The sequence below is a fragment of the Pan paniscus genome, chromosome 7 (genome assembly GCF_029289425.2).
Source record: "Pan paniscus chromosome 7, NHGRI_mPanPan1-v2.0_pri, whole genome shotgun sequence".
In the NCBI taxonomy this organism is placed as follows: Eukaryota; Metazoa; Chordata; class Mammalia; order Primates; family Hominidae; genus Pan; species Pan paniscus.
Window position 1 is genome coordinate 159782830 of NC_073256.2, and position 16905 is coordinate 159799734.

Here is a 16905-nt window from a genome sequence, read left to right on the forward strand (position 1 = left end):
GGAGCTGGGCCCTGTCCTGCCCCAGCCTCAGCTCTTGCTGCGCCCCTGCCCCACACACTTGCTCACTGGGGGTTCTGCCTGTTTCACCCAGGCTGCCTCCCACCTCTGTGCCTTCACCCAGGCTGTTACTCGGCTTCCCCCATGCTGCTCCTGCTCCTCCACCCCGCAACCAGCTCATGCCCCCACTTCTCAACCCAGCTGTCCCACCGGGCCAGCCAGGTGCTCCCATCCTGACCTTCCTGCCCACACCTGACCTCAGAGCCCGATGCTTACCACACGTCAGGCCGAGCATCGCCACGCTCCATAAGATGTAGATGCCCACCTGTTCCCTGCCTGAGGGAGGCTGCACGCCCGCTGGAGCCGTCCTCACCCACGCTGGCCCGGTCCAGTGCATCATCACCCCAGCCCTGCCCTGACCTCAGCACATCCCAGCAGGCCGGATCGGAAACCCTGTCTCCCGTCCCTAATCAAGAACCCCCACAGGATTGGTCCACCCTTCACTGAGGGAGGAAAGAACAAGAAGCCCAGCCCTCACAGGTGCTGAGCCAGTGTCCTTAGACCCGGCAGCGCTCACGTCGCTGGATGCCACACAAGTCCATGAGGACGTTCTCTCATGCAGCCCGTTCACAGGGGAGCCAGGGAAATCTCCAAAAGAGAACCTGACTGGCACCAGGCCACCCAGAGCCCGCCTGCCTCACCTGCACCTGCTCAGCAGGCACTGGCCAGGTGCCTCACCTGTGTGAGCAATGCTGATCCTCACGACACTGTGAGGCAGGACTTAGAACCCCATTCAAGAAGAGGACACTAAGGCCCGGGGTCAGCCAGCCGTCAGTGCAGGGCATGAAACATGCCAGAAGGCCTCAGACACCCTGGCCACAGCAGGAGCACACTGCCAACCACAGCTGGCACAGCTGCCCTGCCAGGAGGAGGGGTCAGCACCCAGGCATGCTGGCTCGCTCGGATGGGACTTCACCCGGACACCATGAGAGCCTCCCAGAAGTGAGCTGGGTGCAGGGAAGGGCTGTGCCACAGGAGCCAGGAAGGCAGCCGGGCACTGTGGGATGCGGCCTCGAAGTCCTGGGCACAGCAAGAGAGGGAGCCAGGCCTTCCCAACCAAAGCACTCTGCTGAGTTCAGGACGCGGTGGCGCCCCCAAGAACTCCAGGAGAAGGCAGGCCAGCATAAGGGGCTGCACATGGGCAGGGGACCCAGCCAGGGCCAGCACTCAGAGGAGGGAGGGCTGGGCAGGCAGAGGCATGGCCAGGAGGGGGTGTGGCAGAGGACAGGGACGAGGCGTGAGGGGGACACGGAGTCCCTTGGGGGAGTGTGGCAAGGGCAGAGCGGGCACTGGCTGAGCCACATGTGGCTGAGGGCCTGGGCCAGGGCCGCAGAAGCCATTCGCAGCCCCGCTGAGCGGAAGCTGGCAGCGGGGCCAGGACGGAGGGGTGGGCAGAGGCTGCCAGGCTGTTTTGCCCAAGAATAGCCCGAGCTCCAGGGCTGCCTCAATGAGGCCGGACAGAGGCCAGGGACAATGCCCCACTTGCTCCCAAGGAGGCTTCCTACCGAGCTGCTTCCGTGCCCGCCGAGGCCAGCCACCAGCCCCTCAGGCTGGCGCCGGCCCTCCCCAGGGCCCCCGCCCCCCGCCAGCCTGAAGGGAGCCGTCTGTCCTTGCACTGCCCAGATCCTGTTTGCAGGGCGCCGGGGGAAGCGGCGGTGCCAGGGAACACCCACCTCAGGCGTGCCACCACCCTGGCAACTCAGCCTGCCCCTGGGACAAAGTGCCCCGGCCCAGGAGGAGGGAGGCCTGGCAGCAGGCCACACCCACTGCCCGCCGGGCTCCCGGCTCCAGCTCTGGGGCTCAGTCCCCAACTCCTGGGCTGTGGGGCCAGTGCGGGGGTCTTGAGCCCTTCAGTCAGACTCCCCAGTAGGGCCTCTGAGGCAGGGGGCCGGGCCCCACACAGGCAGAGGACACCCAGGCTGGGCCACCCTTCCCCCAGCAGATGGGAACAGCGTTCCCCAGGCCGGGGCTTCCAGAACAGCTCCAGCCCCTCAGCCTGGCTTGAGAGCAGGTCGCCCACAGGGCCAGGCCCCACACAGGTCACACCAGCTCTCCCGCCCCTGGTTTCCTCATCTGTCAAATGGACAGCAGTCCCTCCCTCACCTTCGGGCACGCGTTCTCTGGACCTCTGACCCGGGCACCGTGGTGGGGACACAGCAGCTCCAGACAGGCCTGGCCTGCTCTCGGAGACTCTGTGCTCCAGATGGGGACAGACGGGAAAGCGGCATCGTGCTTGTCCCATGGGGGAGGAAACGACAAGGGCAGGTAATTGGATGTGCCGGGTCAGTGAGGGCACCAGAGGCCCCGACAACTTGGGCTGGAGGACATGAGCGCAGGGACGGGCTCCTCGGGCGAGCCCAGGGCTGAGCCGCCAACCGGGACACACGGCAGCAGAGGCAATGACAAGAAGCGGCGCTGCCTCCCAGGAGCGAGGGCACAGAAAGCAGCCCAGGGCCCACACCCAGACAAGGGGCCAGGGCACGGGCGACCTGTGGCCTCCACGGTGCCCACCTGCGGACCCAGTGTGGCGGAGTGAATCCTGGGGCAGGCTCTGGCCCAGCTGGGCTGCTCACGCATGGGCTTTCTGCAGCCCCCAGCCTCCCCTGTCCCCTGGGGAACAACATGGTGACCGAGGTGGAGCTGAACTCGCTCCCAGGGAGCTCAGGCTCAGGCTTGCCCTTGGCCAGTGGAACACATGCTACCTTCACACTCCCTAAATGAACCTCAGGCGAGCTCCACAGGCAAGGCCGGAAAAGACAGAGGGAGCTGTCAGTTCACAGGGACGGGTGCACACACACAGGGAGCAAAGGCCTAGATCAGTGGCCAGACCACAGCCAGACCCCGCTGCAGACCGCCGGGAGCCCTCAGCTGCGCCCCACCACAGGGAGAAACCACAACACAAATTTCTGCTCTCCAAAGCCTGCCCTTTGGGGGAAACCAGTTTCCAGGGCAAAATGAAACTGCAAAGTTCAAGAGGAGAAACTGATTGATGGATGAGGCGCCCCAATGGCCTGCAGCAGGAGGGCTTGCTGTCAGCAGGGCAGCTGCCCACCAGGAGCCCCCATGGGTGGCCACGCTGCAGCTCCTCTGCCGGGTGCGCAGCTTTCACCACACCCCTAACACAGCCTCTCCACAGGCAGGAATCAGACAGCGGCACGGGAAGGGGCAGTCCCAGGAAAAGTGAGCACCTTGTCTGGCATCCTACTCCCAGGCGGGAAGAGACAGAACCAGGACCCCAGCGGAGCTGTGGCCTCAGGGGTTGCTGCTGGAGCTGTCTTCCCACCGTGAATTAGCTGACTCCCTTACTTGGCCTCAACAGACCCACATTGACAGCAGTAGGTCACCTCCCTGCCCTGGACATTATCGGCCTCTTTAGACTTCTCTGTATAATCCCTAAAAGCATTCAGTGCAAGGCAGAGAACACAGTCTGAGCCCACTTTCTGCTGCTGTAACAGAATGTCACTCACAGGGGAGTCTGTAAGGAAAAGAGATATCCTTAGCTCATGGTTCTGGGGGCTGGGAAGTCCAAGACAGAGGGGCCTCCGGTGGAAGAGCATACAAGCACACTAGGCCGAGATCAAGTGGGGGCCAGCGCTTCCTCTCATCAGGAGATCACCCCCAGATACGGCAGTGACCACGACCCAATCACCTCTCACGGGTCCCACTCTTCATACCGTCACAATGGTGACTGGATTTCAATGAGTTTTGGAGGGGACATTCACACCACAGCACAGTCCCAGTCCAGGAGCAGAAGACCTGGCAAAGTCCCAGCTCAACCTCTAGCTGGTTCTCTCTCTAGCCTGCTGTGTCCCAGCAAGTCCTGGCCCTTGAATCTGTTTCTTCCTCTGTAACATGGGACCAAGAAGGGAAATCTCAGAGGGTGGGTGTGAAGACCAGTGAGATGAAACATGTGAGCCACACTTAGGTCCAGGCAGGAGCTCAAAGCCCAACTTCCAAATCCCTGGACACTCAGGTCCTGGCCCCACCCTAACTCATAGACATCTAGAAGGGTTCCTGACCCCCAGGAGCCCACAGCCACCACGCTACACTCAAACAGACCAGTCTCCAAGCCGCCAGCAAGGAAGAGGCTCTTCTGTCATCTCCCCACGTGGCTGTGTGAGGGCTGTGGCTCCCTGTGCACTGGTATCTACTGGGGATGGCCCTATGGGTAGAGCCATCCCAAGACCACGTGGCCCAGAGGAAGCAGCAGGGCCTGGTGAGGAAAGCGGGGAGCCTCTGGATCCTGTTTCCTGGTTCCTCTAGCTCAGTATGGAGGCTGCTGGCCCTGCCCTCTGTAAGAAAATGTCAAACAGATCCATCACCGGTGGAGGTGGCCTGGGGAGACATGGCCTTTTCAGTGGGAACCAGGGGGAGAGGGAGAAGAGATGTGGGTTAAAGCTCCGATTCAAGGTGCACAGGGGCCTCGTGCCCCTCCCCAGCCCCATGAGCCTGGCTCCACTGCACCCATTCCCTAGGCCACCCGGGGCTTCTCACCAGCCCCCACAGAGCCCCTTCAAGGCGGCCTCTTGGTCCACTGGTCCCTGCAGGAACACAAAAACACAACCTGAAGACGGCGTTCCCAGGGAATCCTGAGCTGCCCAGCCTGCCACTCACCCTGAGGGCCAGACAGACACCACGAACTGGTCCCCACAGGAGCCTTCAAGCTGTGACTGATGTCCCCTGGACCACCCTCCCCTCTACTGCCCACTGCCCACAGAACCCACCAAAACGGCTCCCACCCATGAATGTGCCCTCAGGGTGCTTTGGAAGTCAACCGACCCAGAGATCTCAGGGTGAAGACCACGCACGCCCTCGCAAGAGACTGGGATGCCCAACAGATGGTGCCTTGCGTCTGGTCACACCTGCTCACAAGACCACAGTCTCATGTGGAGACGTGTAGGACCTGTCTGGGGGTCAAAGGGGATGATGAGTGACGGCAGACAGCATGGTTCCAGGTGAGGAAGAAGAGTCACCTGTACCAGGAATTCTCTAACTGAAACCTCAATTTTTAAAATGAGAAAACAAAACCTGGGGAGGGAAAATCACTTATCAAGGTCACAGGGACACAGCGGATCTAGAATAAGGTACCTGGCGCCCCATGGCTGCAGTGCCTTCTACCTGCCCCAGCTTCCACACTCAGGGTTCCTCGGCACTCTCCCTGCACTGGCACTAAGGCCTGAAGTCTGCCCTCATGGCAGTCTCCCTGCTGGACCATGAGCTACGGAGGAAGAGAAGCATGTCCTCGTCATCCTACCCGCCACACTAAGCACTCCCGCGCTCACTCACCAAGCAGTGGTACTCGATTAGAACTTGGAGGAGTCAGCGTGAATTCATAGTTTTTAAGATGCACAGAGAAATACAGATATAGATGTGTGTGGGTATATATAATCACACAGGCACACTCATTTACATAGCTGAGTGTGTACATGACAGACATCTACTCCCTAGCTTTGTCCACTGAGAGGGCTGAGACACTACACACCCCCACAGCAATGGGCACACCCAGCACAGAGCTCTTGCTTCCTAAATACCACTCTTCACCGAAAGCAAGCAAGAGATATTAACATGTCTTAGAGAAATGGCTGATTCCAGGACTATACCCAGGAAAGTAAAAGATAAGTCTGGATCATGGAGCATGCTGTTATGCAAAAGAGTACGGAAGAGCTCAAATAAAGGTGGGGCATCTCAAAAGGACACAAGAACCAGCTTGAAAAGGCTGTCCCTGGCCAAATCTGGACAATCTGAGCATGAAAATAAATAATGATAAGAATTGTGTAATTCATTGAATAAAATAAAAATTTATGAGTCTACACTGTTATAGATGAATAAGTAGAAAAAAACAAGAAGAGCTTTTCTTTAGAGTAGAAAGCCAGCTAATAACTGTGGAAGGAATGATGGAACCAGCAACCAACAGGATAATCATTCATTCCGGTAAGAATGTCCAACAGATGTTAAAGCTAGTGTGTGAAAGCTTGATGAATAACAGGATATTTACATAATTGCAAAGGATCTTCCCTGAGATACTTATAAATTAAAAATGTAAGAAAATAACTTTACATAAGAGAAGTCTGGTAGGCATCATCTTAATCAAATGATCTAAGTCAGCATCATCAGCCATGGGACAAGCCAGCACCACATACCCCTCTGACACGATGCACAGAGAAGAACATCACTTCCATGATCTCCCTGCCCAAAGTGTGTGACTGTGAGAAACAGCAGAGACACTCAGACTGAGAAGAACTCACCAGCCATCTTCAAAATGTCAATGTCATCAAAGACAGGCAGACTGAGGTGTTGTCTGAAATAAAAGGAGGCTAAAGAGACAATCACTAAAACCAACACAGGATCTGGGATTTCATGTTACTAAAAAGGACGTTTTGCTAAAAAGAACACAACTCAAAAGGTCTGTCCTGTGAATATGAACACAACCTTTAGAATGGAGAAGCTATTGTATCCATGTCAATGTCCTGATCTTGATCACTGTGGTGTAGCTATACACATTGTGTATTTGGGGATCAAGGAGCATCACGTCTGCAACTCACTATCAAGTAGTTCTGAGAAAAACCATCCATAAACACATGCACGCACACACACACACACACACATACACACACACACACACACACAGAGACAGAGAGAGGGGAACAAAGAATAAACCAAATGAGGGACATGTTAACATTTGGGATATTTGGGCAAAATATACACAACAAGTTTTCCTGTTAATCTGGCAACTTTTCTTTAAAACTAAAATTATGTCCAAAAGTTCTAAATTAAACCTAAAATAAAAACTCACTGGAAATTATTTTTTAATCATAGGAATAAATTGTAAAAGGTGCAAGCACTGAAAAGTGCAAAACATTACTAAAAGAAAGTGAAGAACATGTAAATGAGTGAAGAGACCTACCATGTTCATGGACAGGAACACTCAAGACTGTGCAGCTACAGCAGCTGATGGTTTTGTAGAGGAATTTGGCTGAACATTTCCAATGTGCCAAAAATTGTCCCAGGACACTGAAAATGAAGGATTTTTCTGATTGCTTTTTTTTTCTTTTTTTTTTTTTTGAGAAGGAGTCTTGCTCTGTTGACCAGGCTGGAGTGCAGTGGCACAATCTCGGCTCACTGTAAGCTCCGCCTCCCAGGTTCATGCCATTCTCCAGCCTCAGCCTCCCGAGTAGCTGGGACTACAGGCACCCACCACCACGCCCGGCTAATTTTTTGTATTTTTAGTAGAGATGGGGTTTCACCATGTTAGCCAGGATGGTCTCGATCTCCTGACCTCATGATCTGCCTGTCTTGGCCTCCCAATCTGATTGCTTTTATGAAGCATGTATAACCATGTCACCAAAACCTAATAAACCTAGTCTAAAAACAAGAAAAAGAAAAAATTACAAATGAATGTTATAAATATTGATGCAAAAATACTAAATAAAACACTAATAAATAAAATCCAAAACCCCCTCTGCTTGTTTTTCCCAGGAATGCAAGGCTAGCTCAACACGAGGACACTCACCAGTGCACTACACCATATTAACCTAAGAGACCTACAGGGAAAAGCTGGTGAGTTTCTCTACAGATGTTAAAAACAGCATCAACAGAGTTGAACGCTCATTCCTGATGAAAACACAAGAAGCTGTCTTATAATGATAAAATAAAGAACCTTTCATCCTAAACGAGCACCTTATTTAATAAATCACACTAGGAACAATTCCCGAAGATCAAGAAGAAAACAAAGGTGCCAGCTATCTCCAGTCCTATTCAACACTGTTATGGTGGTGTCAGCCAATGCAGTTAAAACAAGAAATCAACAAGACATTAAAAACAAAAAAAGAAATGAAACAAAATTCTCTCTCCTTGTAAATGATATGACAGTATACTTGGAAAACCCTAGCAAAACAATGTTAAAATCTGAACAATAAAAGACTCTGGTAAAGTATCAGGATATAAAATTAACATACAGAAATCCACAGCCTTCACATATACAGAAACCAGTCTGAGGCTGTCATGGTAGGAAAAAACCCATTTACAATAGCAACGAAGAATACAGTATACCTAGGAATAAATTTAACATGAAATGGGAAAAATCTCTACAAGGGGACTTTAAAGTATTTTAAAGTTCACAAAACTAGAAGTGATCAAACAGAAAGCTATCCCTTGTTCTTGAATAGAATGACTGTATCACAAAGACGTCAGTTTTCCTATCGCAATAAAAATACCATCATGCGTTTTTATGGAGCTGGACAAGTTGGCAGACAGTTCATATGGGAAAACAACAGGCAGTTCATCTAGGAAAACAAAGACACAAGAATAACTGGGAAAACGCTAAACAAAATGGGCTCGCACTTGCAGACTTTCAGAACCCTAGAGAGTGAAGTCCTGATGCGCGTTACAACAGGGACGGATCCTGAAAGCACCGTGCTAGGAGAGAGGAGCCAGACACCAAAGACCACACATGTTTGATTCCACTGTCATGAGAGGTCCGCAAGACGCAAATCTACAGAAACAGAAAGCAGACAGATGGACGCCGGGGTGGGGGAGGGAGAGGGGGACTAGGGAGTGACTGCTAATATATGTGGGCTTTCTTTTCAGGGTGATGGAGATATTCTGGCATTTGATAGTAATGAATGTACAACACTGTAAGTAGACTAAAATTCACTTTAATTATACACTTCAAAACGGTGAACTTTAGGATATGTGAATGACAATGCTATTATAAAAATGCTAGAAAGCCTCTATAACTACAACTGTGCATGAAAATATAAATAGACCAATGGAATGAGGAAGAAAGTCTAAAAATAGAGCCACGTACACATGGAAATTTAGTCTATGATAAATGCGGCATCACAAATCAAAGAAGGACTTGTTCATAAATGGTGCTGAGACACCTGCTTAGACATTTGGAAAAAAATTGGTTCATACCTCACATAATAAAAAGAATACACTCCAAATGGATCATGGCTATCAATACAAAAAAGATAAAACAATCAAAGTATGTGCAGAAAAAATGAATTCCCCTTTAACCTCTATGTAGGGAAAAGTTTCCCAAGCAGGACTCAAAATCAAAATACTATAAAAGGGAAGACTGACACATGTCACAGCTTTTATAAAAGCAAGCGAACAAACAAAAAAAACTTCTGCATGGTTAAAAAAAAAAAAAAGTACCCTAAGCAACGCAGAAAGACAACAGACAAGCAGGGAGAAAAGATTTGCAACATATGCCAAAGGACAAATATTATCCTTAACATATAAAGAGCTCATAAAAACTACAAGGAAACAAACAAAAAAAACGGGCAAAAGACACAAACAGAAAATTTACACACACAGGATATAAAACTGGTGCTTAAACATGTGAAAAGATTGTTCAAGCTGACTCATAACTAGAGAAGTGAAATTTATACTGGTTCGGAGAGTTCCCCTTCTGCCCATGACTAGGAAGCTGGAAAGAGTGCTGCCCGAACCTAACAATACGAAAAGGCCTGGTCTCATCAGACAGCTGAAGCGTCAGGGCCATGGAGTAGCCTGAAACCTAAAGAAAGACAAGAGAGTCCCAGGAGAGAAGATGGGAGCACTGGTCTCTGCAGCAGAGAAAGGACGGGAGACCCCAGGGGCCACCCAGGCAGACAAGAAGAATGAAGCCACCTGGGCGGCCACATCCACTCACAAGCTCTTCTCCATGGGCTCAAGAGAAAGCCTAGCACAGGACAAGCCAGGACCCCTGGGGTGCAGGTGCCAGCAGACGGCAGACGGGCGGCCCTGCAGCTCAAAGACAGGAAGCCCCTCTCCCCTGAAGAATAAAAGTCCAAGCCTATGGGTTAAGGGCAGCAATGGCTGAGTCCTGTGGCCCCAGGGCATTTGTGAACACCCACAGTGGCTAAGGAAGGGTCAAAAAACACCTTATGTCTCTGGAAAAGGGGCAGAGCACCTTCCTGGGCCCACTGCAGGAGTGCAAGAGAGGCAGAAAACACTCTCCTCTACAGAGCAGCAAAGGACTCAAGCAGAGTTTGACTGTCGCAGGGAGAGGGAAGGGTCACTGTGAAACCCCCGCTCCCCAGACCAGGCCTGCCTGAGACTGAGGCTGCAATGAGACAACCGCCACCCGGCTGCCAGGCTTCCAACAGCCAGCAGACGCACCTACTGCTGCAGGAGGGGAAACAGTGTGGGGAGAGACCACCTCTGTATCTGCAGCATGAGCACAGGAGGAAGCCCAACACTGCCGGGGGTAGGGCAGGAACACCCACCCACCCTGAACCCAAAGTAACTCCAGAGGAATCTGCAGCCAGGTCATATACTGAGGGTAAAAACAGCAGCAACAAAACCCGAATCCAGGCCAACCCCTGACCAGCTGGACTCAACCCCACATAAATGGCCTAGCATAAGGGGCATGCCCATTTCTGAGCATAAATATTATTTATCTTAGTCTGCAGTCCTATAATTGAAGTCAAAATCAATCAAAAAGTACGAGACACACAAGAACATTAGAAAAAGCAAACCACTGTCAAGTAACAAGACAATCAGCAGAGCCAGACTGAGGAGAGGTCAGAATCATCAAGGAATTTAAAATAACTATGGCTTCTATGTGAAAGGTCCCAGTAGAAAAGATGGACAAAATGCATGAGCAGTGGGGAAGCTCAGCAGAGAAATGGAAACTAACAGGAGGTCGCAGGGAAATGCCAACAATTAGAAACACCAGACGGAAATGAAGAAGCTTCTGGAGCTCTGCCATACACTCAACACAGCCAGGAGGGAAAAGTCAGTCAACCTGAAATTACCCAAACCAAAACACAGAGAAAAAAGTGAAAAAAGAAAACAAAAGACAAGCACCTACCAGACATTATCAAACGTCCCAGCAAATGTTTAACTGGAATCCCAGAAGGTGAAGAGAGAGAGAAGAGTGGCAGAGAATTTTCCAGAAAGAATGAAAGGCATTCACTCTAGACTGAATGTGTTTTCCAAGGTTGGAATCTAACCCCCAACATGATGGTGTTAGGAGAAGGGCCTTTTAGGAGGTAATGAGATCATGGAGGTGGAGCGCTCATGAATTGGATCAGTGCCCTTATAAATAAGACCCCAGAAAGACCCTTCACCCTTCTGCCACGTGAGGACACAGATAGAAGGCCCCATCTAGGAACTAGGACATAGGCCATCACAGGACACCAAATCTGCTGGCACCTTGATCCTGGACTTGCAGCCTTGAGAACTGTGAGAAACACATTTCTGCCATCTATGGTATTCTGCTATAGCAGCCTCAACAAACTGAGACAGTATCATCCCACAGACCCAAAAGGCCCAGAGAGGCCAGGTATGGTGGCTCATGCCTGTAATCCCAGCACTTTGGAAGGCCAAGGCAGGAACATCACTTGAGGCCAGAAGTTCAAGACCAGCCTGGCCAACAAAGTGAGACTCCATCTCTACAAAAAATAAAAAATAAATGTAAACATTCGCTGGGCACAATGATATGTGCCCAGCTACTCGGCAGGCTGAGGTGGGAGGATCACTTGCGCCCAGGAGTTTGAGATCACAGTGAGCCAAGCACCACCGCACTCCAGCCTGGGGGACAGAGTGAGATCCTGTCTCAAAAACAACAACAACAACAAAACCCAACAACAACAAAAAGCTCAGAGAACACTACAGAAAATAAATACTAAATAAAAAAGGTGAAAAGCACATAGAAATATCATACTCAACCTGATGAAAACCAAAGGTTAAAAAATCTTGAAGCTGACAAAGAAAGAATACAGACTGTATGCAAAGAAATGAAGAAAAGAATTACAGCTGACTTTCCTTCAGAAATCATGCAAGCCAGAAGACAATGGAGTGACATCTTTAAAGTGCTGGGAGGGAAAAAAAACAAAAACAAAAAAAAAAACCTGCAAGCCAGAATTCTATACCCAGTGAAAATATCTTCAAAAATGAAGTAGAGAAAAAAAGCTGCTGACCTAACTACCTTCGGAAAACAGCATTCTGACTGGAAATGTCAGACTAAAGCAAAAGGGACTATATAAAAACACTACACTTCAGCTGCCAAGGCTGTTTCTCACAGGTACAGGAGGACATCATTACAGATCCTACAGACATTCAAAGAATAAGGAGGGAATATTACTAACAACTTTATGCCCATAAATTCAACAACCTAGATGAAATCAACAAATTCCTTGAAGGACGCAACCCTGAACAGCCTTGTATCTATTAAATACACATTGAACTGATAGTTTAAAACCTTCCATTAACAAAAACTCCAGGCCTAGAGGCTTCAGAGCAAATTCTATCAAACATTTAAAGAATACCAAATACATAAACTCTTCCATGAAGCGGGAAAAAAAAACCCTGCAGGAAGCAAAGTCAGGTGAATGGCTGCCAGGGGCTAGGGGTCGGCCATAGGGATGGACTGCAGGGGGCAGGAGAAAACATCCTGGGTGGTGAAAATGTCCAGTATCTTGACGACAGTGGTGATGCACGACTGTACAAATTCATCAAAATTCACTGCACACTTAAAAGACTAAATTTTATTGTATATAAATTATACTTCAATAAGGCTGACATCACAAAAACAACCAGACAACACTCATTAATCATGACAGCAACCAGGATCACAGTCACCCTTGTGAGGAGGTATCGGGCTGGAAAGGAGCACAAAGGCAACTTGCAGGCGTTGGAAACACTCTGTTTCTGTATCGAGGTGGTGGTTCCAGGGGTGGATACACCTGCAACAATTTGTCAGGCTGTATACTTAAGGTATGTGTCTCTTACCATACGTGAGCTAAACGCCAACTCTTAAAAAAAAAGAGTATGAATACAAATTTTTAGCCTAAGCTGAGGGTTGGCAAACAACAACCCACAGGCACTCTGCCTCATCTGCAGTAAAGCTTTGCTGGCACACAGCCACGCCCATTCATCCATGAGTTGTCTATGGGCTGCTTTTGTACCATGGGGCAGAGCTGGGTAGCTGCAACAGACACTCTAAAGCCGGAGAACACCAACATATTTACAGTCTGGCCCTTTCCAGGAAATGTGTGGTGATTCTGGTTTAAGCAAATGGAAGAACAGGGTTGCCATCAACCAAGGAGACGAAGGCTGTGAGAGGAGGTGGTGGATTCTGAATTCTGCTTGGCAGACATTAACCTTGAGAAGCCACCTCACTGAAAACACAGTATGGGCAACTGAACACAGGATCTGATCTCAGGGGAGAGGCTAGGACTGAAAGACCCACCATGGGAGCCTGACCCCGCAGGTCTGCAGCACGACAGACAGAGGATGGGCCCTGGGCATGTTCACTGCAGCCTCAGCTCCTGGGACCTGGCATCTGGCAGCAGAGTGGGAGGAGCCCCACAACCATTTGCTGAAAGAATGAGAGAAAACCAGCGAAGGATGAGTGGGAGGGAGAAGGGAAGGGAAGAGCTGGAGAGGCTGGGACACGGAGTACAACCACGAATGTCAGCCTTACAGCAGCCACAGGATGGACCCCCTCTTTAAGAGTGGGCACACTGGCTTTGGAAGGATGAGAAGAGAAACTGGGCCCCAGGGACAGACAGAGGCTGTGGGGTGGAGCGGGGGTGCTGGCTTCCCTCACCCCTCATGTGAGCAGCAGGGGCAAAGGGGCTCCTGCCTGGGGGGGCCCCTGGCACATTCCCGAGCCTCTGTGCCCCTCCTCCATGAAATGGTCTCAGCAATGCTGGAGGATGAGCTGAGCTCACATACGCAGAAGGACCCGGAACATCCCCCAGGCCTCCTCCTGAGAAGGTCACCCCACCAGTGCTGTTTCCTTCCCTGCTGTGCCTCTCCCAGCAGACTCCCCCAGGCCTCCTCTGTGGCCTCTTGGCCAAGCCCCTGCCCCTGACTTCTGGATGCTTTTTCTTGCTCCACTCCCTCCCTCTGCCCCTCCATCCTACCCCTCAGCCTGTCCTAGGCCTCCCCCATCACCTGTCTGCTGAGACCCCTGAGTGGGTCTCTCTCTCGGACTGTGTCTGTGTCTCCCTCAGCCTCTGTCTCTGGGTGTCATGAGAAGAAAGAGAGGAAGGGAGGCCTCACAGGACCAGGCAGCAGGCATGTGAGCCTGGCCTGGAGCTGGGCACAACTCCCTTAGGAAGAAAACCATCTGGTCTGTGAAGGTACTGCAGGGTGCAACCTGGGCTACGGCCATGGGAGTGGGTTCAGGCCCGGCCATGCTGCCACCTGCAAAGGACAGCTGGGTGATCTCAAAGGTCCAGCCAGGTCTCACCCTGACTGGCGGCTGGGAGAGAGGAGGCTGGGAAAACACCCACAGGGGAGGCCAGCAGCGGGATGGCAGGGCCAATCCAGACTCCCGCCAATACCCCACCTGGCCCAAGAAACCAGGACACAGGCATCAAAGACAACATCAAGAGGGGTTCACTGCCATCCTCCAGGAAGAAAGCCCGGCAGGCCCACGAGCTCCACGGGACCCTGAGACCACACCACCATCCCACAGCTGATGGACGCTGGCCCCTGCTCTCTGTGATGCCCCCACCCCCACCCCTCCTTCTACCTCTGACACGGGGACCTGCCACAGGAGAGAGAAAGTGAGTCAGGCAAGGAAGGGCCGAGCACAGAAAACCACCAGAGACCTGCCTGCTGCCCATCAGGGCGAGATCTAGACCTCCGGGATCCAAGAAGACAGCCTTACCCACTCCAGGCAGAGGCAAGCAGGCACACACAGGAGAGGGAGCTAGGCAGGGGAGCGGGGAAGCGGGGAGAGGGATGGCCAGGGAGGAAGGGCTCAGAGCACAGCCAGCGGCACACCCAGGGGATTAAAACATCAACAAGAAGAAACACCTCAGGCTCCAGGTAATACACTGTGTGTGTGGAGCAAAGGGGAAGTCTCCAGGAGGCGTCAGTGAGGAAAAAAATTAAAAGACTAAAGTTCAGGCCAGGCGACATGGCTCATGCCTGTAATCTCAGCACTTTGAGAGGCTGAAGCAGCCAGATCACTTGAGGTCAGGAGTTCGAGACCAGCCTGGGCAACATGGTGAAACCCCGTCTTTACTAAAAATACAAAAGTTAGCCAGGCGTGGTGGCCCACACCTGTAATCCCAACTACTGGGGAGGCTGAGGCAGGAGAATCGCTTGAACCCAGGGAGGCGGAGGTTGCAGTGAGCCGAGATCGTGCCATTGCACTACAGCATGGGAGACAGAGCGAGACCTAGTCTCAAAAAAACAAAAGAAAAAGGAAAAAAAAAAGACTTAAGTTCACTCACTGGGGACTTGGCTTCCAGGCAAATCACTTTAGAAGTGGGAAATGCGGCTGGGTGCGGTGGCTCACGCCTGTAATCCCAGCACTTTGGGAGGCCGAGGCAGGCGGATCACGAGGTCAGGAGATTGACACCATCCTGGCTAACATGGCGAAACCCCGTCTCTACTAAAAATACAAAAAAATTAGCCAGGCGTGATGGCGGGCGCCTGTAGTCCCAGGCTACTCGGGAAGCTGAGTCAGGAGAATGGCATGAAACCCAGAGGCGGAGGTTGCAGTGAGCCGAGATTGGGCCACTGCATTCCAGCCTGGGCGACAGAGTGAGACGCTGTCTCAAAAAAAAAAAAAAGTGGGAAATGCATGAATTATGGCCCCTGGAGAGTTTTCTCAAACAAAGACCATCTGAAAAGGGGAAAGAGGCTCTGAGAAGGCTCTGGAAACTAGTGGGGGCAGGGAGGGGCTGGGGCGGAGGAAGGAGAGACTCAGCTCAGCCTGGGGAACAGGCGCTGGCCTCGGGCTGCCCTGGGAAGACCCCAAAAAAAATCCAACTGCTGCTACCAAACCAATCCACATTTGACAGAACCCGCCAGGGACCCGGCGCCAGGCAAGTGCCCAAGCACCATTAGTTTCTGTCCCCTTTCCCCAGGAAGGAGACAGGCTTGCTGGAAAGACCCAAATTTAGGGTCACCACACCTCAACCACAGTACTCGACCACAGTACCCAACCAGAAGAAACAGAAGTGGGTCTCACACAGGGGTGGCCCCATTGGTCACAGTACGCTCCAAGCCTGCCACGTGCCAGTCCTGTCCTAAACACTGGGGTACAGCAAGGGACAAGCCACACATCTGCTTCTGGGTGCCCGTGAGAATGGGGCAGTCTCCCAGCTGCTCCCGGCACCCACAGCGGACAACTGCATGTGGCCCCTTGAGGACAGGGGTGCACACCCAGGGCCTGGCCTGTGCTGGACAGAGAGCAGCAGTGGAGCGGTGCCCCGGGGGAGGGTGGGTAGCAGGTGAGGAGCGCCACACATGGTGGTCAGAGCAGTGCGGGTGTGTCCCTAAGTCTCTGCAGGGAAAGGAAGCTGGGCTGGCAGAGGATGGCGCAGGCCCTGGCAGGGCAGGCACTGGCAGGACATGCCCTGGGGCTGGGCGCCAGCTTCCTCGGCTCCAAGGGGACCCACCAGGCAGGCCTGGCAGCAGCTTCCTGAATGCTCAGCCCACTGGGCAGCCTTCGGTGCACCTCCCAGTGAAGTCCGCCATCCAGCTCACCACAGTGCACACTGCATGCTCTCTCAAAGGTCTGACCCTTCAATTAGCAAAGCAAGTGGTTCAATGAAAATGAAATCCTGCCTGTGATGCCACCAGCACTCAGCTGCTGGGCCAAACTCCCCGCACAGAGACCCTCAGTCATGGCAACTGAGGCCCAGAAGATGCGGCTTCCTAGCAGCAAGAGCCTGCTTGCTCCCAGGCCTGGCTGGCTCCCATGAGGCTCCAGCTTCCAGCACAGGCCCAGGCTGGGGTTCCAACTGATAGAGATGTGTGGACGCCTGCAGGGTGTAAGGAGAGAGGAAGAGGGTGGGCAAAAGCAGCGGGCAGGGCCTCCTAGATCTGGCTGCCCCTCCAGGTCCATGAGTACAACAGAGGCCCCTG

General features: G+C 52.1%; 1 protein-coding gene across 33 annotated transcripts in view; it reads right to left on the reverse strand.

Annotated features, from left to right (window-relative positions):
* TSNARE1 (t-SNARE domain containing 1) overlaps positions 1–16905 on the reverse strand; it is a 144504-nt gene that overhangs the window by 95690 nt on the left and 31909 nt on the right. For 2 of the 33 annotated variants that reach the window (XM_063606941.1, XM_055117022.2), the window contains exon 2: positions 6962–7068. The exons of 30 other annotated variants lie outside the window; for them this stretch is intronic. In XM_063606941.1, coding sequence (XP_063463011.1) covers positions 6962–6970 — 9 coding nt within the window. In that variant the 5' untranslated portion in view covers positions 6971–7068. Of the gene's footprint in view, positions 1–6961; positions 12192–16905 lie in introns of those variants that run through there. One more of the 33 variants, XM_055117021.2, reaches the window with a different exon arrangement.